Source organism: Rhinolophus sinicus, linkage group LG03 (genome assembly GCF_036562045.2).
Source record: "Rhinolophus sinicus isolate RSC01 linkage group LG03, ASM3656204v1, whole genome shotgun sequence".
NCBI lineage: Eukaryota > Metazoa > Chordata > Mammalia > Chiroptera > Rhinolophidae > Rhinolophus > Rhinolophus sinicus.
The window spans coordinates 109702776-109728408 of record NC_133753.1 but is presented as its reverse complement, the minus strand read 5'-3'; the positions used below and the strand labels follow the sequence as shown (position 1 = coordinate 109728408).

Sequence of the window (25633 nt, the reverse complement as noted above, 5' to 3'; positions counted from 1 at the left end):
CAGATGCCCAAACCTGATCCAATGAGGTCCAGTTCAAAAACAAAATGGTCATACAGCATGAATGTGGCAGGTACTTCAACTGTATCAGCCATCTATCCAATACAATCATAGTTTTGAAGTATGTTTAAAGTAATAAGTAAAAAGTATAAAACATACATATGCAAACAGATGGGAAAGGGATAAATTAAAGCCATCTGTGGGGGCAGAGCCCCAGAAAGTAGTTTCCAGGCTCTCGGCCTCACATAGACAGGTGCCTGGCTCAGGTAGTAAATGGCCAACTGTGATTGCATGGTCATCAGCTGTGGCTAGTTGGCCGTCAGCTGTAACCAGTGAGCCATTGGCCACAATATAACTGCTGTGGCTACGCTAGCAGAGTAAGAGAGAGAAAGAATGGGGGCTAGCAAGAAGATGGCGGCTGGGCTGGGAAGCGCGGATGGCAGTTTGCGGACAGTGTGGATTCAGCCTCCAGTGAGAGTATAGTGCCACCAGAGAGAATATAGTGGTATGACTCCCCTACCTATGGCTCCGTGGGTGTTCCTTTTTGGCCTCACCATATCCTGCGTTCTTGTATGAGGAGCGGGAGCAGAGACCCTGCAGGCCGCCCCGCATGACAAATGGCGCAGCGAGCAGGGTCTCCCGCACGACACCATCATAGTCATGTTAAGGTGGAGGGATTACAGGCGATTACTTTTCTCCATTTTGCAGTTTTCACTTAATGATACTATAATTGCTTTTTAGTTTTCAAGTATTTTTTAGAAAATAATCTCCCCCAAGCAATTGTACTCATGTAACCAACCTACTGCGTTCAGTCTCTCCATGTACTTGTCTTGAAACAGAGAGCAAAGTCACAACCATTAAAGCTCACGGTCACCTTTGCACAGGTGGAGCAACTTACCTTGCCAGGTAAAGGTGAAGGCCATAATTGTAGATTGTGAAAGCACCTTGAAGGCAAAAGTGTCTGTTATTACTATGAAAACTCCTTTTAAACTGCTATAATAGCATATGCCACATAAGCAAAACAACCAACTAACTTGGTTGTGGAAAGACGTCCTTTGTCTACCCGCCAAGTATTTGAAAATACCACCCACTCAATTGGCAGACTCCAGGACCTAAGAGAAGCTACCACAGCAGTTTCGTGAAACCAGCCACCCCTGGCTTCACTTTGATCTTTCTCTGTCTACACCCTTGTTTCAGTTCCTCTGCCACAGACATACAATTACTAAATATTATTATTGCTTGATAATAACTATAATTACAAGGACGACCTGAGATGGAAAAGACAGGAGAAACTGAATTTCCATATGGATTGATGTATGAGCTGGACAGTCTGTTTGTATCTCGTAAAGCCTGAACCCCCTTCTAGTCGGTCCCCAGCAATAACTCGGGGCACACAGGTGAGAGCCGGAACCTCAAAGCTAGAGGCTTTACTACCCTCCCCGGGGCAGACACCGGCTGTTGCGATTCGGAAAACGAGATGTGAAATCCTCCCGCGCTCCTAGAGGCGACCCGGAAGCGCAGCGCAGTCCCGGAAGACGGGGTGCTGACACACTTCCGGCCTTTGTGACTCATTGTGTCTGTGTCGAGGCGTCGGGAGGGCCTAGGTCCTTGTGCAGCGCCCTTCGGCCGGCCTGAGCCCCAGAGTCAGCTCCCCTTTCTCGCCCAGCGCCCCAAGGCGGCTCCCGGGGCTCACGGTGAGACTTGGGCCGGCCTCTGGGAGGGCGGGCGGGGCCGCAGAGCGGTGTGCGTGAGGGTGGGCTCTGCAGCTGCGGCCCCGGGGTCCCCTCCAGGCGGCCCGGGCGGAGTGTGAAGACAGTCCCTGTCCCTGTCCCCTTCCTAGGCCCAGCCATGGGAAGCGCCGTCCCCGGGGAGACGTCTCCGCCCCACCCCCGGGTCCAGGCGGGAAGGGGGCGAGGGTTTAGTGGCCGGGGGTGCCCTCAGACTGCAGAGAAGCCGGCTGCGGGCCTTCCCCCTTCCGGGCCCCTTGCCCGCAGTGTCGTCATCGTCGTTTGACGTTTCTGAGAAGGGGGTCGCAAGCGAACCGACGACCCCGTCAGGTTTTCCTGCTCTCCTTTCGTCGCCATTTGCTTTGATTCCAGTGAGAGATTTTCTTCGGGGTCCTTCAGGACCTCCAGGTGAAAAATACGGAAGGCCGAGAAATGGACACGTTTTGAAGTGCCGCATATGTGTTTCCAGATCACCTGCTTCTCTTCACTCCACCCCCACGCCTACTCCCTGACCGGTGATTAAAGAGTAGTTGAAGCCTAGTCAGAATGGATAAAAAAGTGATCCGGATCTAGTAGAGATTATATACAACCCACTCTCTATTTCAGTTGTATGGAGTGTTTTGAAGGCTTTTAGAAATGAGCTGTCAGGAAGATTAGGTGGATTTTTCGGTTCTGGGTGGCTGCTCTGCTGGACTTGTGGGTGGAGGGCGAAGGGAATTTGTGGAAATTGCACTTGGCCGTTAGGAATCATAAACTGAGTGACCTTGGATAAGACAAGACACTTCACCAACTCTCAATTTTGTCATCAGTAAAATTAACTAGGTTTTCTCAAGAGGTTCTTTCAACTTTGAAATTATTTGATTTAGTGTAATTGAAAAATTCAGCTGTAGTTTACCCTGACACTGCCCCCCTCCCCTCCCTTTCCTGCAGTGCTTCCAGTACACAATAAGACACTTTCATTATAGAGAGTGGCTGTTACATGGCCTGGGACCAAAGAAAGCATTTATTGTACAGGCCAGTGCTAGGCGGATTGGAGCTGGTCAATAAATACTTGTTGAATTGAATTGTGGAGAATTCATTGTAATCAACCAACAAAGCACTGTTACTATATATGCTGGGCAAATGAAATCACTTTATTACATAATGATAATTTGTTTCTCCAAGTTTATATTGACTGAGTTACTATGCAAGATTCTTGTTCATTATTTCAGGCATCGTATTCATCTTAAAAACAGGGAAGCTAGCTACTTAATACCATAGTCTTTTGCTTATTCTCTACTTGATCTAAGCATTTAATTTTTTTCTAATTTTATGTTGCATCTAAATTCACATTAGTGTTAAATCTTAACTTTTCATTTTGAGGTAGTATCAGTATTCTTTGTGTAGCTAGCTGTATTTTAAACATAGCTTTAATATTTTAAATCAGTTTATGGTAGCTCTGTTCAAAAATGGGGAGGGGCACAGTTTGTTTAAACTTTGAAGACTGGAAAAGATAATGGCCTATTTAGAAAATAGCCTTTGGAATACACTGAGCTTGTAACTTCAAACCCTTTTTTGAGAAAATCGTTCATATTTATCTTTGGTGAGAACCATTTGCTGGGGGTAATCTTATCTAAGTCGGATAGTATGTCAGAATGTTTTTCATCTCAGAGAGACCCTAGAGGTAGTGTTCCACTCTTCCGCAGTTCCTCCTCCCCCTCCCCCCAACCCCCCAATTTGACAGATAAAGATACTGAGTGCCAGAGAGGTTAAAAAACTCAGGGATGTGTAACTTATTTGTGAGTGACTAGAATTCGGGTGTTCCACCCTGTGCTGCTTTCAGTATTGCAGGATTTCTCCCATTGCTTAATCTTTTAAGCAGCCTGAAAATTGGAAAGTACAGTTAGATCTCTTAAGTTCATTGAAAAAAGTTAAAATACTTAGTGCCTACTTAAGTGCCAGATGCTCTTTTAAATGCTTTATATGTGTTAACTCATTTAATCCTCACAACAAGTCTGTGAGGCAAATATTGTTTTTTATCCCCATTGTACAGATGAGGAAACATGCATATAGAGAATATTTGCCTGAAATCGGCTGGTAAGTATGCGGTGGAGCAGCTTAATGAAACTCTTCCAAGTAGCCAATTTGAGGGCAACATTGAATGATGTATGAATGGGGGGAAAAAATACTAACGTTGTAAATTCAGTAAAGTTTTTTTTAAAAACTAATGCCTGCAAGGAATTATTCTGAGGGGTCTAAGAGACACAAAGGTGCATACCTTTAACAATAGTCCAGTTGAGGAGGGAAGTCATGAAAAATTAAATTACAGAAAAAGAAACAGCATAAGAACTTCCATAGCATATGCTTGGTGGAGACCATTAGTGCCAGAAGTTTAGAGAGGAGAAAAGCTGTGTGCTCACATTTTCTGGGAAACCTAAACCAAAACCCAGCCCTTCCACTGCTGTTGGGACTTTTGTCCAGAGTAGAAGCAGGAAATACTGGGGGATAGGGGGGAGGACCTGTTGAAATTGGGGAACGAGGAAATGCGCCCATGCCCTCATTTCTGTCCCTTGAGGTCTCACTTCTTCCTCAGTATCTCTTCCTATTAAGTCGCACTAACCCAAGGAGTTACTCTTTAAAACAACTCTGGCGTAGGTGTGAGTAATATCAAGATTCCTTTCCTTTATTCTTTATGCAGCTGGGACATGATAGAATTTTCATAAAAATAGAGACTTCTGATGCTACGCTAGTTACTAGTTCTCCTTATCCTGTTTGAAGGTCCCACCTGATGGATTTTAAATAATTCCACTTGCTTTTATGGAAAAGATGCATCTCCTGCTGTGTCTCCTTAGTCACACAGCTCTCTAGTGAAAACAGTGGATGACAGATGAGGCCTATTCCTGAGTGGTCATTCTTTATAGGCACCTTCATAGGCCTTCCTCTTACAAAGAATCTGTGTGTACAGAAGCCCTTCCTTACCCCACATGTTGAGACACAATGAGTTTGATATGATGGTTAGAGCTTGAACTGAGGAGTCCCACAGACCTAATTTCAAATCCTGGCTCTACCATTTAATTGCTGTGTGATGTTACTTAATATCAGTAAATCTTACTTTCGTCGTTATAAAGTGTGATGATAATTGTAGCTACCTTCTAAGATTTTTATGTGGAATGTTTAATACCTGGTGCACAGAAAGCACTCAGTAAACATTGGCTCTTATTATGGCTGCTAGAGGCTTGAACAGCTATGAAGAGCAAGTGGCATTTTAGCTTAGCTCTGAAGGATAAGTAGACATTGAGTATGATGTGAGGAAAGGATGGCAATCAAAATACAAGGCATATACTGAGCAGACTGATTTTGCTGGATGGAAAGATTCATGCAGGGGAAGGAGAGGAATTGATGGGAAATGAAGCTTGGGGGAAACTGGGACCACCAGGTACAGGCGGGTGTTGATTACAAAGCTATTCAGTTCTAGGAAGAATAATCTGAGAGTAAGATGGGAGTTTAAGGGGGCTGGGTGTTGGGAGAAAAGGAAGGCAGGGAACCAAAGAGGAAGCTGGACTTAATGGAACTAGATGGAAAAATAAGTATAAACAAAGAATTACTTCTCCCTGGTTCTTGGAGACAGTGCACATGAGAAGAGAGGAGTCAAAGAAGGTAAGATTCTGAACCTGAGTGATTGAGGTAGTAGTAGAATATCTGATCACTAATTTGCCACTGAAGTTAATAAGAAGATGGCAGGCGGAGCTGTAATAGTTTGAGTAGTTCTTGTTTCTTCTATTCAGCTTAACAGAATTAAACTGCCAGGTTCTCTAGGAGATAAGTGCAAAGATGACAAGAGTCCTTGTCCTTGAGGGGCTTAAAATTTGGGGAGATGAGATAGGAACTGTAACCCAAATAATGAAAAATACAAGGGGAATATAAGTGCCTTAAGATAGAAACAAAAAAGTACAAAGTGTTTAAATGAGGAAGATACCTTATTTAATATGGAATGTCAGGAGACATTATGTGTCACATTATACATCTTGAAACGTGAGTAAAAATTTGACCAATAGAGTTGATTTGTTGGGAGATAGTTCACAGCAAAGAGATGATGGAAAACATACCTTATGGTTGGAGAACTTTCACAGGCCCCATAGGCTGGAATATAGGGGATCACTACTAAGAAAAGTAGTGGGAGATAAGAACGAATAGTAGAGTGGGGTGTATTCTTTGAAAACTAAATTGGTAGATATCAAGGACTCCTTGACAGTAATTGAGGGAAAGGAGGGAGTGACCAGAAGCATACTTTGACAATACTGCGTTTATCTTGGTCTGTTGCTTGTATTGGAACAGGGAGAAAGTAAAGCTAGAGAAAGTGTATGGGGCTGTGGCACTAAACTGGGCAGGAGATATGGAGCTTGAATTAGGGTGGTGGAAAATAATTGTGGGACACACAGCAGGAAGAGATAGTTTTTCTTTTAACTTTTCAGAATTGAAAGAAAGAAACTAAGGCTTATAGGAATTATTAGCCTCCAGTTGGATTAAGCTAGCCAAAGGGGATATCTCTTGGACTACCTACTTGCTGTCTTTTCCTGTAAAGGTTCTGGCTGTTCAGATGCCCCAGCTCCAGGGGGGGCCTCTTCCTACAAGCTGCCTTGTTAACTCATGGCTCCTCTAGCACTCCTGTTGAAACTTCCTTAGAACTGTTGGCAATTAAGCTTTGTACTGTAATTATTTGTACAAAAATAGGAATCAGGCTTCTCATCTTTTTATTCCTCTCGGTCTAACAGGACACCTTGCGTGTTGTAGATATGCAGAAATGTTTAGGAAGTGGAAGGAGGATGGGGTGCAGAACAGGTCTGATGCAATCGATGGGAAGGGCTAGAAGATGATTTGCAATAGGACTTTTACCAGCTTAAAATCATTGGTGAAATAACTTAATTCCTGCATTCCCTTTATATTTATGTAGAAAGCCTTCTTGAATGTAATGTTCTTTATTATTATGGACTCCTAGTTTAATAAGGATTTCTGTTTTTCATTAAGGCCAAAAAACAAGATAGAAAAACTAATCCTGTGATAAATCTCAGATTAAAATCATATTCTTTGTGATTAAAACAGGCATCTCCAAACTTTTATGGTCACACCCCTGTCAGTAAAAACTATGTATAAAAGTTACATAAAAGTATTATACCAGTATTTCGCATAATAAACCAAAAAGTACATTAAATTGCTTTTTAAAAATAACTTTTATGCTTTAAATGTACATGATCTCTTTGCCACCAAAATTATTAATTTTTTAGTGAGAGCCATCGAATTAAAAATGTTTTGCTAGTTGGCCTAATTCACTGTGATACAGCAGTTGGATGCTCTGTCTCTAAAACTTGAATTTGATGCTTAATTTTGATGGTTGTAGAGGTGAAAAAATACTTCACAAAGATTTGTCACTTCAGATGGAAGAAACACACTGTTAACTGTGTTTAGCAACTCATGATTGGTCCTACCACCAACCAAATTTTTGTTGTTGAAATTCAGCTAGTACTTTTCCATTTTCCATGATCTTAAATCACCTGTTCTTACAAACTAATCAAAAGAGGTTCATTTGTTTTTTTATATTTTTAATAAACAGGCTTAAGACCCACTAAAAATGTTCATTTGGGAGATTTTTAAACAGATTAGAAAATATTCCAAGTTTTTAAAATGTGTAGATAATAAGGATACTTAGTCATTTTGGGCAGTTAAAATTATATAACAGTGGAAATGTTTCCCAGCATACATCTGTTCTTATAATACTTTCTTCACACTCTTTTTTTTAAAGCAGCTACTTTCTCACTTATTGGTTGACTTCTTGTTTGGTTTTTACCTCCTAATTGGCTAAGTAAAACCTTGTTCTAGATAGAAGCTTCAGCTGTGCCAATTTCTTATTCTTGTGTGTTTGTGTCATTAGTATTTCCTATAACTGTAGTTTCTCTGCAAAAATCTTTAAAGCTGCTGGTCTCTTTTTTTATTTGAGCTGTAATTGACATATAACATTATATTAGTTTCAGGTGTACCACATAATGATTCAATATTTGTATATATTGCAAAATAATCACAATAAGTCTAGTTAACATCTGTTGCCATATTTAAACAAAAGTTTTCTTGTGATGTGATTTTTTAAGATCTATTCTCAGCAACTTTTCAAATATGCAATACAGTATTATTAACTATAGCCACCATGCTGTACATTACATCCCCAGAACTTATAACCAGAAGTTTATATCATTTGACCCCCTTAACCCATTTCACCTACTGCCCCATGTCCCCATGCTTGTCTCTTATGAAGGTGAGATTGTTTAAAGCTGGATAAAATAATCCATTATTCCACATAACTGTCTCAGATAAACCGGGAAACATCACAGTACTTAAAAGTGAGCAAGTGAATGAAGGTACCTTGGGAGCCCTCTGTGTGACCCATAAAAATAATAGAAATAGCTGGATGGTAGAGTAGCAAGTCCAAGGCTTCAAATATGGCTTTAATGTTGACTCTACTACCATGTTTACCCGAAAATAAGGCCTAGCCAGACAATCAGCTCTCATGTGTCTTTTGGAGCAAAAATTAATATATAGTATATAATGTAATTAATGTAATATAAAATACCGGGTCTTATAGTAAAGTAAGACTGGGTCTTATATTAATTTTTGCTCCAAAAGGTGCATTAGAGCTGATTATCCAGCTAGGTCTTATTTTCGGGCAAACACTGTGGACAGGTAGCCACATGCTGCTGAGCAAATTACTTAAGTTATCTAAGCCTCAATCATGTCAGCTGTAAAATGGTACTAGCAGTTGTGCCTCCTGCTATTGTGGGAGGAAATAAGGCTGCATGTACTGCTAGAAGCCTGTTGCCTGCACCCTGCCAACATTCAGCCCTCCCTGTGTGAAGCACTATAAGCTCGTCATACGTAACCTGCTGTCCTGGAAGTCAGGTGCTTGGACTCAGACAAACACCATGAGGGAGGAATTCCCCCATTGGAGGTTTCTGTTTGCAATCCTTAGTGTATAAAGTGACAGTGGTGAGAACTGCGGCTCTGGAGGCTTTTTTCCCCCCACTACTCAGAGGCATTCTTCGTGCCTTGATGAGCAGCCTTTTGTGAAGTGTTAGCAGCACAATTCACTTTCTGTTGCCTTACAGCTGCCGAACCGTCTGTTCCCCTGCACCTTTCCCATGACATCACAAGGAAGTGTCTCGGCAAACAGACCCGATGGACCGATACCTGTCATTCCCCCTTAATGGATGGTTTCAGAACAATGACTCCATCCCTGGTGGCTGTGCGTGTGTGTGAAGGCACAGTACGTGCTGGAGCACAGTGGGGACTTTCAGGAAAACAGCCAGCAGGCACGAAACTCACAGACCATGGAAAAAACAAGCTTTACTTCCTCATATGATTACTAATAAAAGCTGTGCGTTGGCCTGATTCGGGGCTGAGTCTTTGAGGCTTGAGTCCCTTGGCCACACTTGCAATCTATTCTCGGCTGCTGTCTTAACCCTTCTTGAATCCCACAGCTCTTGTCATGCTGGACGTGACAACTTTTCATAAAGGTACTAATAACTTTTTTGCTACTTCAGGAATAGTACAGAAACGTATCAGGAAACATCTCGTAGGACAGAAAGGCGAGCACAGACCCTATTTGGATCAAGTCAGTTCCCTGCGCCTGAACGATGACTGCTGAATCAAGGGAAGCCACGGGTCTGTCCCCACAGGCTGCCCAGGAGAAGGATGGTATCGTAATAGTGAAGGTAGAAGAGGAAGATGAGGAAGACCACATGTGGGGGCAGGATTCCAGCCTTCAGGACACTCCTCCTCCCGACCCAGAGATCTTCCGCCAACGTTTCAGGCACTTCTGTTACCAAAACACTTTTGGGCCTCGAGAGGCGCTGAGTCGACTGAAGGAACTTTGTCATCAGTGGCTGCGACCAGAGGTGAACAGCAAGGAGCAGATCCTAGAGCTGCTGGTGCTGGAGCAGTTCCTTTCCATCCTACCCAAGGAGCTCCAAGTCTGGCTGCAGGAGTACCGGCCCGATAGTGGGGAGGAGGCCGTGACCCTCCTGGAAGACCTGGAGCTTGATTTATCAGGACAGCAGGTAAGAAGAGGTGAAACCTATTATGTGTAAGCAGCACGCAGACTGAGACTGGAGCACAGAGGAAATTACTGATTTAAAGTTCGTATTAGTAGTCTTAGTAGTTTAGTAGTAGTAGTAATAGTATTAATATATAAGCTACTACTTACATAATGTATGTAATAGCTATATTATATGTGCATGTATAATGTTATATGTAAAATAAACTAATATATAAGCTACTACTAATATAAGCTAGTATTAGTAGTCTGGTGGTTATTCTCCCTGCTCTGCTTGGATATTAAAAAGTATTATGGCCTTCCCCCTGTAAGTATGGCATACTTACAGTCTTTTTGTTCATTTAAAGTGCTGGTTAAAAAGTGATTTACCCACAAGCCCAACCTGTTTGTCCTCAGGTCCCAGGTCAAGTTCATGGACCTGAGATGCTCGCAAGGGGGATGGTGCCTCTGGATCCAATACAGGAGTCCTCAAGCTTTGACCTTCATCATGAGGCCACCCAGTCCCATTTCAAGCATTCATCTCGGAAACCCCGCCTCTTACAGTCACGGGGTAAGAAGCAAGGTTTCTTGTGGGGAAAAGAAGCAAACTATTCAGGATGTTTTATGCCCTCTCTGTGTTGCTAAGTGCCTGTAATAAAGAAGCATGCTTCCTTTTATCATCCATTATTGTCATTATTATTAAATGTTAGGGGAAATATAACTTATAGACTCGAGTTAAATAACGTTACTAAGGAAGTAAATGAAATGTGCATAATGAACTTGGGTGGACTTTACATTGTTTATTGAGTTGTTAGCATTCTGGATGTCTAACATTTCTTTTTTACAGGAAAGTGCTGGGAAGACATATATTTTCAGCCTCGGTTTTGAAACTGTAGTATGTCATAAATTACCTTATAAAGGATCATTTTTTAAATTCATTTTATTTAAAATGTGTAAAAAATATTGTATAACATCACACTTTTTCTAGGTTACTTTCAGAATTTTCAAACAACGGGAAAGGATGAAAAAAATTTATTTTGATTGAACATGAGGAAAAAAATCATTTCAGGGTGATATAAATAATCAGTTTAATTATTTTTCCTTTTGGGGAAATATTAACTATATCTTTATCCGATTTTAAAATCAAAGTAGTACATAGAATATCAGCAAAAACAGTAACATACTAAAAGTACAGTTCAGGAAGAGTTGTTGGAGGCACGTTCCTTGACCAATATGTTTCTTTGTGATGACATTTAAGGTAGGGATATTAGTGCTTAAGGAAGCATCCTCTTCTCTGCATTCTGGAGGATAGCCAGCATTCGTATGCTGGAGAAATCCGTGGAAACCTATGCACTGTGATGTTTAATCCACCACTGTCCACCTGTACCATTTATGAACTAGGGCTTGTAAGGTCTCCATACTCCACAAGAGGTGAAATCAGGAAATCAAAGAAGATAATCATGGTTTTAAAGTGCTGGATTAGAGCTTCAAGTTGCCAAAGTAACAGTGTAGTGACCCTGGTAACAATATAGTTGTTGCTTAGCAAATAGTTCTTCATCTAATTGAATCATATACATTTATTCTCAGTTTCCTCTTTGTGCTTTTCATCTTTCCAGAGTGTTTCCTAACTCTCGGAAGATTAATGCGCTAGGTACTTTTTCATACATTTTGCTTTAGCTTATCTTATTATTGTACTGTCTGAAATAGTTACAAGTTTAGTAATTCAGTTTCAAATTCATTTCTCTACTATCTCTGCAGCTCAGTAATACCATCTATTTACCACTAACATGTCCAAATCTAATATTACTTGGCAAGGGAGGATTTTAATTTCACAGTTTAAAATTTTTCTAATTGTTCTTATCCATTGCAGTTAGTGTGATTATATGATATCGATGTCTTTTATTAGATGAGTGTCAGCTTACACCTTTATACACTTATAAATGTCTCATTAACATTTGAACCGTGTATACATATTATTAAGAAGTTGGATAAGTGAGGGAGACAAGTAGAGGGACAAAATGACAAAACTTACCAGAAGTAAGAAGGCCCCCTTCCTACCTGTGTTTCAAGATATTACTACTAAAGATTTTTAAAGCTGTTCTTGCGTTTTTAACAACTAAATGGGATTCTGATGTCCTGGTACTTGTTCCTTGGACAGGAGAAAATTAAATTTTGAGCCAAGCTTGAATCATGGGCTGAATATTACCCACTTCTGTAGCCGAGAGTAGGAATCTGGGTTCTAAATCTGGCTCTGCCATTCTTAACTGTGACATTAGACAAGTCATTTACCCTCTCAGGGCCTCAGTTTCCCCTTCTTAGAAACAAAAGTGTTGGACCCAGTGGTTTTAAGGACGCTTTCGTGATTCCTTATGACTCCTGTTTAAGAAGAGAAGTCTTGGGAAAACATAGGTCATGCTTTTTCTTGTTTATAGTCTCTCTAGTTATCTATTCTGTAGTTAAACATTGAACATGCTGGTGCAGGAAAAACAGTGCCTCTAGGCCCTTTTTGAGGGGAGGCCCAGAGCAGAGCTGCTTTTTAACTCAGAGCTTCTTTCTCCTCCGCCAGCTCTGCCTGCCACCCACGTTCCTGCCCCTCATCACGAGGGTCCCAGAGACCAGGCGATGGCGTCTGCACTACTCACAGCAGATTCCCAGGTAAGCGGTGGCCCCTCTGCCCTTCCAAGTCCCTCCCTCTATCTGCTTCTTGCTGGAGCTCTTTTAGCAGTCTCCACCCAGGACTCACTCTCCATGTCCCTGCCCACAGAGTAGCCCCACCCACTCACCCTCCCATCCACCAGAGCCTGTTATGGTCACCATTTCTTTCCCAGCGCCCTCTAGGTTTGCATCAGCTCTGTCCCTAACTCCAGGTTTGGGCAGGGGTATTTCCCTGAGCTTTGGGGGAACTGAGTGTGGGGTCTCATATTATTTCAGGCAATGGTGAAGATTGAGGACATGGCCGTGTCCCTCATCCTGGAGGAATGGGGATGTCAGAACCTGGCTCGGAGGAATCTCAGTAGGGACAGCAGACCGGAGACTTATGGGAACGTGTTTTCCCAGGGTAAGACTGATGCAGGATTACTGTCTGATAAGATTGTTTTCCCTCTTTTTTTATTTATTGTGGGATCTCTGATGTATTCAGTTCAGTATTGACAAGGATTTAGAGACTACTGAGCCCCTTTCTTCAGACGAAACAGAAAATGAGAACATTTGTATCCATTTAACCCCAGAAGCCTGGTACTATGACTTCCTGATTCCGGGTGGATTTTTCACCTCTAGGTAGTTTTTGCTGTTTGAAATCAGAAGTACTCTTGTATTCTGAATCCTCACCTCTTCCACCACTGTTACCTGGGAGGTTTCTGCTCCACTCTGTAGGTTACAGTTTAGATGCCTCTGTTGTGGGGGGGTATCTGTATTTCCTAGTGTAGAAGACCAGGTAAGAATTGATCATTGGTCTAATCCAACCTGGGACCATGTTCCTGAACCTACCAAGCAGGCATCATTCCATGGGCTTTCCGTCCTTTTCTGTCCTATAAGCTCTGCTCTGTGATAGGTTTCCATAATTCCATGAACTTGCACCTGCACTTTCCTTATGATCAGGATTCCCAGTTTCCAAACCAAATAGTTGTCTATGAAGAGCCCTAGTTCCTGGGTGTGTAATAAGAACAAATTCTAAGAGGCATCAGCCAGATAAGACAAAGTGACACACAGCTGACAAACATTGCCATTTGTCTCTGCTAGATCTCAACCCCGGGAGACATTACTGGAAAGAAGCTCTCAACTAAGTCTTGTCATAGGGAAGTGCACAGTGAGGCTTCTGCCTGGGAACGGCAGAGGGAGGGCGCATGAAGGGAAACTTCATGAAGAAAAGATGTTACTAAAGAAACGTCAAGTTTTGTTTTGAACTATAAGGATAACTGGAGTTTGAGTTCTTGGTACTTGCGCTTTGGACTAGATGAAAATTAAGCCAAAGAACTGATCTGTGTTTATGAGCTGGGTGTTATCTACTCCATGATAACTTACGGGGGGGAAAAAAGAGAATTGGACAGTCTGGGAACTATCCAGATAGTTAAGGACCATGACTTGGAATTCAAAAAAAGTGGATCAGTTTCCTCTTCCTTAAGATTGGTTCGTTATTTACGGCAATTTCGTCACTAAAGTCGAGGGTTAGATATTATTCAGCTCCCTGGGAAATTGCATTCAGGGGCCTGTTTGTCATAGTGCAGGCCCCCTTGGACAGGTTTCTTAAGGCCAAATAAATAAAAAATAGACAAGACATTTTTGGAATCTTTTCTAGGCAAATGTAAACATATAAAATAGTATATGTTTATTGAACAATTTTTAATCTCTGCTTAAAAACAGTGAATATAACAGTCTACAATAAAAATATATTCCAACGTTTTAATATGCTAAATCCTAAAATAAGAGGATCAGCTCTGCATTTGTAAAATTTTGTTTTCTTCTAGTATCTCCTCCATGGGCTATCTCTAGAAATGTTTTCAGTTTCTTTTCTGTTCTCATTTATTCTCAGTTGTCTTTCCGTGAAGGTTTTAATCGTGTTTACTAATGCCCTGAGCAATTTCTTCACCCTCATCTCTGTTACTTGAGCACTGTCGGCTCTATGCTGCTCTCCCTGGTGGAGAGAAACTATTTCCTGTGTCTGAATAGCCACGCAAACTGCCAAGTTCAGAGCTCCTTGTTTTGCCCATTAACCATCTCCTTGTTGATAAAAATCTCAGAGAATGGAGGAGTTTTCACTTTTCCTTTAACTATATTCTCTTATTTCTGCTAACACCCTTACTATATTATAGGAAAGACCTGACTGTTCTCTTTTTAAGCTCATAAATACTTATATTAGAGACAGACATGATTTTTTACATGTATATTTGTTCCTTTGAACTAATTATTGGGTGACCAAAAAATAGAAGTATGAATTGTAACCTCTTAGGTTCCTTCCTTCCTTAGCTGGTGCTGTTCCCTCTGCTCGTCCCCTGTGTGTGTCTGTCAATTCCTGTCCTCTCCGCACGCTCCCTCTATTGTTCTTTCCACTCTGCCCTCTTATTTCCCAACTCTATTCCTTGTTTCCTCTATTTTTTTCCCAATTTTTCTTCTATTTTATCTTCAATTAATATTGTGAGGTCATTTTGCAGGCATGTAGGAGCTTCCTGGGAAAACAATGTCACTTGATTAACCTATAGATTCAAAATAAAAAGGTGCTATTTGTATTTTCTATTTATTGTGTCAGGTTGTGAAAGCAGGAATGAGAATGAGGAGTCAACCTCTAAAACAGAAATCGCAGAAGACACAGCATCACATGGGGAGACAAGAGGAAGAGTCCAGAAAGATTTTGGAGAAAAACGTGAACAGCAGGGCAGAACAGCAGAAAGGCAGCAGAGGACCCCTGAGGAGAAAACTGGACGAGAAAAGAGAGATTCGGGGCCAGCTACAGTCAAGGAAAAAAAACCCACCACAGGAGAGAGAGGTCCCAGGGAGAAGGGTAAGGGATTGGGAAGAAGCTTCAGTCTGAGTTCAAACTTTAACACCCCTGAAGAAGTTCCAACAGGAACGAAGTCTCATAGATGTGATGAATGTGGTAAATGCTTCACAAGGAGTTCAAGCCTTATTCGCCATAAAATCATCCACACTGGAGAAAAGCCCTATGAATGTAGCGAGTGTGGGAAAGCCTTCAGTCTGAACTCAAACCTTGTCCTGCATCAGAGAATCCACACAGGAGAAAAACCTCACGAATGTAATGAGTGCGGCAAAGCCTTCAGTCACAGTTCAAATCTCATTCTGCATCAGCGAATCCACTCTGGAGAGAAACCTTATGAATGTAATGAGTGCGGAAAAGCCTTCAGCCAGAGCTCAGACCTTACAAAACATCAGAGAATCCACACGGGGGAGAAACCCTATGAATGTAGCGAATGTGGAAAAGCTTTCAACCGAAACTCATATCTTATTTTGCATAGGCGAATTCACACCCGAGAAAAGCCCTATAAGTGCACTAAGTGCGGCAAGGCCTTTACCCGGAGCTCGACCCTCACTCTGCATCACAGAATCCATACCAGAGAGCGAGCCTCTGAGTACAGTCCAGCCTCCCTTGATGCGTTTGGAGCATTCCTGAAAAGCTGTGTGTAAACCAAGAATTTGTTGACAAGCCATTTCCCCCTTTTGTTTCTAAAATTATTTCAGAGGTGTGTGCCCATGGAGGGGAAAAAAACATCCTCAATTGATTTTTTTAAATCACACTTAAGGATCCTTATAGTTAGATCAGCAGTGTTCTGCCTTTACGTAGTCTGTGGGCATGTAATTCTTCCACACAGCCCCTGCAGGAAAAACCTAGTCATATGGATAAGCCACATGCTATTTCCACACAAGATGAAAGCACATACACAGTAACGGTCAAGCTTGTCAGTAATACCTTTAAAAGCGCTGCTGGACTCTCAGCAACTGCAGCATAGAATTGAAAGATTCAGATTGGCTCTGTGAAAATGGTACTGAGGTTAAAGCTGCTTGCTGCAAACAAGCCCTGCTTGGCCAACATTTTGCTGTACCTTGTTTCTCAAAAAAGAGGGACAGTTAAAACAAAAACTACATTGGGACATGCTGCTCAAACTAGTTATATATACAATAAGTTAATATATCTGATCACTGGTAGCCTACCAAAGCTATAGAAATCTAGGACTGTGCTGATCAGTATCAAACCAAAGATTTCTATCTCTTCCTGAAAGAGGGTATGTGCACCAGTCTACAGTTCCAAAGGACTGCCACAAACGTAGATGGTTTTATCCTCATCACTGAGAGAAATTCTACTGAAATGGCAACAGTGATTCAAAACACTTCTCTCCCTTCTAGAAGAAATCCCTAAAGCACTATCGCACTCCTAAATGCATTTCTCCATAAGTTAGCACTTGATTATATATATGTGTACACTGTCCTTTAGTCCTTCATTGTTTCGTGTATGAAAGTTTTCATCAACCCCCAGAAGAGATGCTTTGATCATCAAGGGATGTGTTCATATCCCACACAGCGCTGGACTCAGTGCTGAACACAGAAGAGGCAGTCATTATGCCTGACTTCTAACGGGACTTTTACATTTATAATAAAGCCCTGTGAATCACGAGTACCGAAATACGGTAGCCTGGCCCAACTTCTGAAGAGGACCTTCAGAGCCTGAAGCATGCTAAAGCTATAGATTCTGATGCTGTTTTTGTCCTAAACATTTAAAAAAGGCGCTAGTTAGCTGCCTGTGTACACTTTCTAAATACAGATCAATGAGTAAGTGCCATGGAATGTCAGAAATGACTCCATTGTCGTCGTCTTAAAAATACAAAAACTTACTAAGACCATTTTTTGACATCTTCCTATGGCAAAGATCTTAGCCAGAATTCTCTTCAGTCAGCTGCTGAACAACGTGATGATTTGGGCACTTTCTGAATCATTTGTAACGTTAAATAATATAGTTCAGAAGATGTCATTTTTGTTGCTTTTCAGAAAAAGTAAAGTTGTAGGGAGCATTTTTCTCCCCACACTTTCCAGAAACTTCACAAAAGCATTTGACATCGTTAGCTGGCAATTACTAACTAAATGTGTTGTTGCTTGGAAAAGTTCACTAGCGTGCTGAAATGTGGTTGGTTGTATCATAGTCATACCGCATGGTGTCTTTTCTCTCTCATCGCTGAAGACTGAGGTGAGGTTATGAAACTTTGATCCTTTCCATCTTCTATGCAAGAGGATGCAGTTGGCTGCCTGGAAGCTAATGACAGAGACTGTTTTCAGATACACACACAGGACACCCAGGTATCATGGGCTACAAGGTAGTCACCAGGGACTCAGGTATAGGTGACTACGCTCATGAGAGCTTGCAAATGATTGTGGACAGCCCTATAGGAATTTAGACACATAGACTAAACACACCTAAAGACTATCCCTATGACGGGAGAACCTCACATAGAATTTTGAGATTTTCCATCAAGAAACAGAACTAAAACTATCATTCATCATCTTGTTCCCTAACTAACGACTCAAGCCGTTGAGACAGCATGGCTTTATGGGGAGCCAGTGAGGTGGGGGCCGCTGTGGCCTCAGCTCCAGACCAAACGAAAATTCTGCACAGCAGTAATGCTTTCGCTTCTCCATAACTTGGACCAACCACAGCTTCCCTGTGTCTCTAAGCGGTTTCATTAGTGTTGCCTGGCGAAACTTCAAGGAAGTCACCTGGTGACCAAAATGTCTCTATCCATTCAATTTAAGAGATACAGAAGAGGTCCTCCAGAAGAGTATACCTAAGTAACATTTTATAGTAAAGGTGGAAGAAATGCTTTTAGGATTTTCTTTAAAGAGTGAGCCACAGTGATGGTTGCACAGAAAACTGCTGGTGCTTTTGAGCAAAGACTTCTGCTGCTACTACCGTAGGAAGCAACTGAAAGCAGTAAGGTGCTTAACTCCAGGCACTGATCAAAGCACTGACTTTTCTTAAGAGGGGAAGAACTTTGGTCAGTTCTACATTGGCTTTTTTTTTTTAGCCACAACTATGTGCTGACGTAATTCAGCCATCATTTTTGTTTTTTTAAATGAAAGTTAAATACAACCTGTGCCCCCACATTTAATTCCCATTTTCTGGGACATCGTACTGACTGTGGGATAGCCACTGAGGTTGCTTCGCATCTTCAGCAGATGCACGGCTTGAAGCAGCTACTTGAAGATACGTTTTTTGATGAAAACAAGGCTACAGGTGTTGATTAAAACCATTTGCATTGCATTAATTTATCAGCTGCTCCATGCAAAGTGTAATTAGGTCATGGTCAAAAAGGCTTACAACATCTAATTAGTGCTCAGGCTAGTCATTCAAACTTTCTTGACTGGCTGAAATCTGTTAACAGTTGAGGTACTGTAGTTAACCAGTAGGTATGCTAGTTGACCTAATGGAAGTTTTTGAAGGGCTTTTGAAAATAATACCTTAACCTTGCCAGGAAGAAAAGTAAATTTCTTCAAGTTGTAGGGTATTTGTTTCTACTCCAGCCCAACAAGCAAGGGGAAAGCCTGAGAATAGAGATGTATAAGGCATCTTGATATGTAAGGCACTTAGTATTTTATTAAAGGCATAAAAGTGAAACTGCTAAATATGTACAAAGGTCAGTATGTTTGATGGGTGAGGCAATTCACATCTTACGTACATCAGAATTCATTTTCAGGAGGGAACCTCTTAAATGTGATAGTATGGCAAAGCCTTTAATCACATCTCAGCCCTTAGCCTCAGAAAGCTTATACTGTAAATAAACTTTATTATTAATATTATATGTGAGGAAAACGTTCATGTATAGCACTCATTGCTTTGGACAGAAAATGAATTCCATCCAGTCATGCAATGAATTTGAGAAACACTGCAGAAGACGCTTAATCTTAACTCCAGAGGATCCACAGAAGAAAAAAATGTGGGGAAATGCTAAAGAAATAGCAAAATGTGCAACTTCTTACAAAATTGTCAATGTTGGGTACTTCTATATATTTTGTATGACCATGTCGTCAGTGTGTGTGTTTTGTACCTCCGGCCCTTGTTCTGTATATTCCCTGTAAACAGATAATGTATTTTAATCTATTTGACAAAACACATCACTCCAAAAGAGCAAAGTTTTGGGGATGAGTAGTGAAGTTGATGTCATTAGAGACAAAAAATCAGTTCACAGAACTGAGGAGGAGGAATATAAGAAAAAAAACCTTCTTAGTTTGGTGCTTATCAGAGCAAGAGAGGTTAGTAGATTCATTAGGAGAAAAAAGGTTAATAGGGCACTAAAATGGAACAATTCCTGTCAACATCTGCAGCTTCCTGAGAGTTTTCAAAGCCAGGAATTTGACTTCTTAGTGGCCAGATCACCATTTCAAGCAAAGAAAATGGGTTCTCTGAGCTTGTCAGGGGGAGTAAGAGGGTCTTTTCCATGACGCGAGACTAGAGAGTGTCCTGGAAAGGTCAGTGGGACCACTGAACTTGACCAGATTCTGTAAACCATAGTTCTGCTTCCCCTACTAACTCAAGTCTATGCTTAGAAAATTTGGGATAGGAAAACCCCAACACGGGCACTTTCCTGGAAAATAGGCACAGATGCATCCAGTTCCAGTGTTGCGGGGAGTTTTTCTGATAAGCATTTTGCAGTACTCCTTTTGGCTGTACCTTCCCTGTTCCCACCTACTTCCCCTGGTTTATGATTGTTCGGAGAGAGGGCTTATGAAGATTCATAGCTGTGAAAGACTTTTTCTGATTTTTGGAAAAAAAATTAGAGGTGGAGTTCCCCACCTTGTATTCCAGAGTCTGGTCATGCTGATGTACTCATCTGAAGCTGGCTAACCAGGGTCACCCAGGTCATCCTCATGGAAGAGTCATTGTGTGAATTGGAGTAACAGTGTTAAAATGTAGTCAGTGACAGCAATACTTGCCAGAGGAGCCATAGTTTTGTGTGTCCCACTCTACGCAACTTCTCAAAATAGTTATGAGGGGGCTGGGGTTCCCCATCTGGGAAATCAAATGAAGGTCTTGCAGATTGCAAAGTGAAATGTAGAATCAGAGAAAAGGTGATTAAGTGGTATATAAATAGATGTTTTTGCAGAAGTTAGATTTTTATTTCAGCTACTACTGGAGAATTTAATAAGCATTATTTGAAAAGTTTTCCTAACAATAGATTTAGGTTTCATTTTTAGAATGGACACACTACTGTACATTTAAAAGCAGTTACTTATTTTGCTATTCAAATTAATTTTTTATTATATCTAAAAATGAAATTATCTGTTTTACTTTTCAAAGCTTTGTAAAACAAACTTGAAATTATAGGGAGGTAAGCCATCTCCAAGTCTGCAGGTCAAACAGAAGTTTGGGAAGTGCTTGGACATCTCATAACGTGAGATGTCTTAACGTAAGAACTTAGTTTCATATTGTCTGGTTATATTTAATAGTAGATACCACAAACCTCATGTTTTTCTCTTACCCTAAAGCAGTGGAAGATAAAGAGTGGGCATTAAATTCTAAACAGCGATGTGTTATTTTCACAGATTTTAAAAAACATCTTTTGAGAGTCTCCATTTACTAAAGAATCATGACTCACTTTAAAGTACACAGTAATCAGTAAAGTTAATTGGTCTTAAAATTATATTTTCTCCCTTCAGCAAGCATCCATTAAGTAGTGAGGCTGAGTGTTTTAAGATATAGAGAGATCTGTGAGTGATTGAAAAGTGGTATTAAACTTTGGATTTCATTCCAGTTTCAGATTTGGCTTTTAAGTTCTTTGGTCCAGTAAAAGGACTAGGCAGCTGCAATCGCCCTAAATCACTATCATGGAGTCTCCCGACAAGGCCAGGTGTGTTAGAAGAGTGGGGAGAAGGCTTGTAACAGCCCCAAACTCCCAGCTGCGGCCTGGTGGAGGGAGAGAAGAGAAACGTGGGGCTACATTGAGGCCAGTGCTTGCTTGCCTTCCTCTCACCTCAACTACTTAACAGTGTAAGGCTTTGGTCTGCCCGGCAAGGGCAAAGCATGTTAGATGTAGAGACGCTTTTGAGAGTAGCGGGTTCTTACAGGAAAACAAATGTATGTATGGGGGCGGGGGGTGGGAGGAAGCAGATTATAAGTATGCAGGAAAATCTTGTTCTAAAAATACGAGTTTAAGGGTAAAGTGTGGGATATGCAAGTAAAATCAATTATTTTAAAATGAACATGTATTTTTATTAACTTTTAGTTAAATAGAGATTATTACAACCAGCTCAACATAAGCCTAAATCTATAGAGCTAACTCAGGCATTGTCTTGTTTATCTGTAGACTGGATAAAACAACCCTTTCCTGTTTTGTCAGTTCCTGGTTTCTTAGTTTAGAATAGACCAAAAGAAGAAACTTACTTGTCTATGTATACCTGTAGAATTAAGTTATTGCTGTTAAAACCTGGCCTTTTCATTTTACTAGTCTTCGAAGAGTCCAGATGCTTGGTAGGTGTTCAGTAAATGATTTTTAAATTGAATTTGTTCATTTAAAATCCTTGTTAACATTTCTGGAAAAGCTGCTTTCTCAGTAAATAATGGAATCTTAGAGGAGAAGTGGTTTGGTTTTTTAAGCTAGGGAACTCCACTGAAAATAATAATAATTTGAAGACTGAAGTTTCAATCATGAGAAATAGTAGCAAAATAAAATTTACACACATTTATAGTCAGTGGTCCATTTTAGGAGGCCGGTGATATCTGACAAGAGTAGTGAGGTTGGGGAATGAAATTGTGGGGATTTGTCATAAATACTCTATGTTTCTCTTCTTGGGTCATGGTAAAACAATAAATTATCTCTAGGTGACAATATTTGTGGCGTTTGGTTTTTGTCATCCTTGGTTGCATAAATGCACATGTTTGGGATAAAGAAAATACATTTTCGAAGTTAAAAACTGAAACTGCAACTCACAGACAGTCCTCGCACAAATGAACATGTTCTAAGTAATTTCACCAGAGCTCCCTGTGAAACACCACTTTAGGGCAACAAGATTGAAAGCCATAAAGTAGCTTTTTAATGACTCCCCAAAGCCTAATTTTCTCAGAAGATGGCACCATTGAAATAACCTTTGTCTAGTTTGACTTAGAAAACTGAACATCCTAATGGCAGGTTCAGCATGTAATCTGATGGTTTATACTTTTAAACTGTGACCTCTAACCTAATAACCTTGTTTTGTTACTGCATAATATATTGCAAGAAACTCGGTGATTTTTTTAAAAGTAAATGAAAAATAAGTGGCACATGTGAAAAAACAATATATTTTTACATAGATATCTTCACAACCAAAGCCTGGTTCAGGGGAACTCCACCCTATGCTGTCTGCCTTAGCCTGCGGCCCCCAAAGAGCAGGAGCTGAGGTGAGGGCTTGTGTGCAGGTGATGTGCTTTAGGAAACAACTCCAGAGAACAAGTGAGGGGCAGGGTGGACAGACACGGGAAGAACTCCAGGTTAGTGAACGTGGTCACTGCTGTGACAAGGGACCCTGTGAGAGATTCTGGTCTCAATAAAGGCTTGGGTGTGGAGAGGACCAGAGCCCTACAGTGTCCCCAGTGCAGACAAGAGCCCCAGCACTAAGAAGGGTCAGGGATTTCCTACCAAGGGCTTCTCTCAACCTTTCACTCCATACAGTCCTGTTCAAACCCTCGTGACTCCCATTCCTGTGTGTGTGGGAGGACCGACAGCCGCCTTCATTGTTCCCCTGCCCCTGCTAGACAATCCTATTCGCTGCTGTCTTCTTGGCTTCACAGATGGTTTCTCCTGCTCCCCGAGCTCCCGTGCTTACCACAGCCTCACCTCACCCTTTCTCAGCTGATGCTCCTCAATGTCCCTTCCCGAGGGCCTCCCTCAGGTCTCCCAGGTGTGCTACATGTTCCAGTCCTCCCTGCTCCCTAGAGCCCCTCGCCCAGCTGCCTGCCATACCGTGTAACTCTGGTGCCTCCAGGCTCCTCACCCCTCCACATTTGTTTCACATTTAAATGAGTACAAACCTGTAGCTTCAAGGAGCAAAAGCAGATTTTAAAAATCTTTTGTTTGACCTTGTCCCTGTTAGCTACCAAATTCCTCTGCTGAGACCATAACACCATGTGCATCTCTTCACTGCTGATATCCACCCTCTTCAAGCCCCTGTACCAGAGCTCTTAGCCACTTACATGGCTCAGTCAAAGGTCACCGGTGTTCTTGACAGCGTTTTCTCCCATCTTAATTCTTCCTTATTTTCTATAACATTTAACCATTTCCTTGAAACCCTGTCACTTCTCATTACACTGCCCTCAATTCCTCTCTTCTCCTTCACTCATGAATAATAACCATAACTTTTCTCTAATCCATATATCAACTTTGCAAAGACAGTTACCCCATTTTACAGATATTGAAACTGACGGCTAAAAAGTGGCTTACCCATTAAGAGGCATAGCTAGATTTTAAAACCAGGTGTGTGCAACCAGCTTCTTTTCACTAGTTCATTGTCCCTTCTCCTCTTATGAACTCAATTATTCTCCCATCTTCATACATCATTTAAGTGATTCCACAACTATGTTATTTATGAAGCAGCCTGGCGTAATGGTTGCACACATGGCACTGGAGCCAGTTTACCTAGGATCAAATCCTTTATCTACCACTTACTTGCTGTGTCTTAGTTTCTCCATCTGCAAAATGTGCATAGAGTTATAAGCATTAAATAAGCAATTACATGTAAAACACCTACAACAATGCCTGACATAAGTGTTCTAAAAATATTAGCTATTATTATTTCCTCCATGGGCCACTAGCTCTTCTTCTTGAATATTCATTTACCCCTCATTAAAGTTTCCCTTTTTAAAGTGAAACGTGCTGCAGTGTCCTTCATCCCATAAGACCCTAAAACATGTATCATTGAAATCAAGTCTCTGTGAAAATTGAGGACCCAGACTCTGGGCCCATTTTAGTCCCAGATGTTACGGGCAGAATTCCATATGGCCTCTGTGGTTCTCTCAAATCGCCCCAATTCTTGCTCAGTTCTTTCCTCTGCCCCAATCCTTCTTCAGCTGATGCAATTCCTTTTGCAATCCCAAATCCTCTGAGGAATCAAATTTCCCCTGGAATAATGGAAATCACTACACAGATTTAGGAGGACTTTCTTGTCCCAAACTACCCATGTCCCTTTGCCAATAAATTACCACCACTGCCTCCAAGGCTCACACGTCATCCACTCCACATTCTTGAACAAAGGAGATGCTAGTCTGACGCTACCCTACCTGGGTTATCTGTCACCGTGTGACCTGCATTTGGTTCTAGATTGCACATTTTAGAAGACAGACTAGCTGCAGGATGGTAAAAGCAAAACAACCTTGTGGGGGCAGAGCCCCAGAAAGTAGTTTCCAGGCTCTCAGCCTCACATAGACAGGTGCTGGCTCAGGTAGTAAATGGCCATCAACTATGATCGGATGGCCATCAGCTGTGGCTAGTTGGCCGTCAGCTGTAACCAGTGAGCCATTGGCCACTAATATAACTGCTGTGGCTACGCTGGAAGAGAAGGGAAAGAATGGGGGCTAGCAAGAAGATGGCGGCTGGGCTGGCAAGCGTGGATGGCGGTTTGCAGATAGTGTGGATCCAGCCTCCAGTGAGAGTATAGTGCCGCCAGAGAGAATATAGTGGTATGACTCCCCCATCTATGGCTCCGTGGGTGTTCCTTTTTGGCCTCACCATATCCTGCGTTCTTGTATGGGGAGCGGGAGCAGAGACCCCGCCTGGCACCCCGCATGACACATGGCGCAGCGAGCAGGGTCTCCCGCATGACACACCTCGTGTGCAATCAAGAGGTTTGCTTGGTGAGGAGAAAACTCACTGAGATCTTGGTCTCTGTCCTCGAACATACTCATAGAAAGGCCTGTCATCTTAGAAGAGGATTTCAGTTTGTACTGCTTGACTCCAAGAAATAAAACTAAGTCCCTTTCAACAAACATTACTGTCAGGCCATGTGCTGGGTGTTAGGAATAAAAACAGGAAAGAGATACAGCAATGAGTAAGGCAGATAAGCAAAGCCAGCTCTGCCTACCTGCTACTAGGACTTTGGGCAAATTAGAAAAAGGTGCCCCTTCCTCAGGAAACCTGACTGCCTTCTCTTGGCAAGTTGTGATAACTACACAACTCCCTGATAAGATGAATGATGGCCCCGGGGGTTGTGCAGGACATAAGCTGCACAACCAAGAGTGGCCCTAGTGGAAGCCACTGTGAGAAGAACCTTGCAGAGCCAGCCAGAGCAGGTGGCTGCATCAGCTCAGGCATTCAGGGATGTCTGGCGGACATTCAGGGGTCTTGGGCAGGAAAGGGTCTCCCATGGTGGAGCACTGGGCCAGATAGCCTTT

The 25633-nt window shown here is 41.7% G+C and overlaps 1 protein-coding gene across 1 annotated transcript in view; it reads left to right on the top strand.

Moving 5' to 3' along the window:
- Positions 1-1537: 1537 nt before the first annotated feature.
- Positions 1538-25633, top strand: part of LOC109438060 (uncharacterized) — a 42452-nt gene continuing 18356 nt past the window's right edge. Inside the window, exons 1-6 of the mRNA XM_019717641.2 lie at positions 1538-1691; positions 9290-9805; positions 10198-10351; positions 12347-12435; positions 12712-12838; positions 15023-15911. Coding sequence (XP_019573200.2) covers positions 9383-9805; positions 10198-10351; positions 12347-12435; positions 12712-12838; positions 15023-15911 — 1682 coding nt within the window. The 5' untranslated portion in view covers positions 1538-1691; positions 9290-9382. The remainder of the gene's footprint in view (positions 1692-9289; positions 9806-10197; positions 10352-12346; positions 12436-12711; positions 12839-15022; positions 15912-25633) is intronic.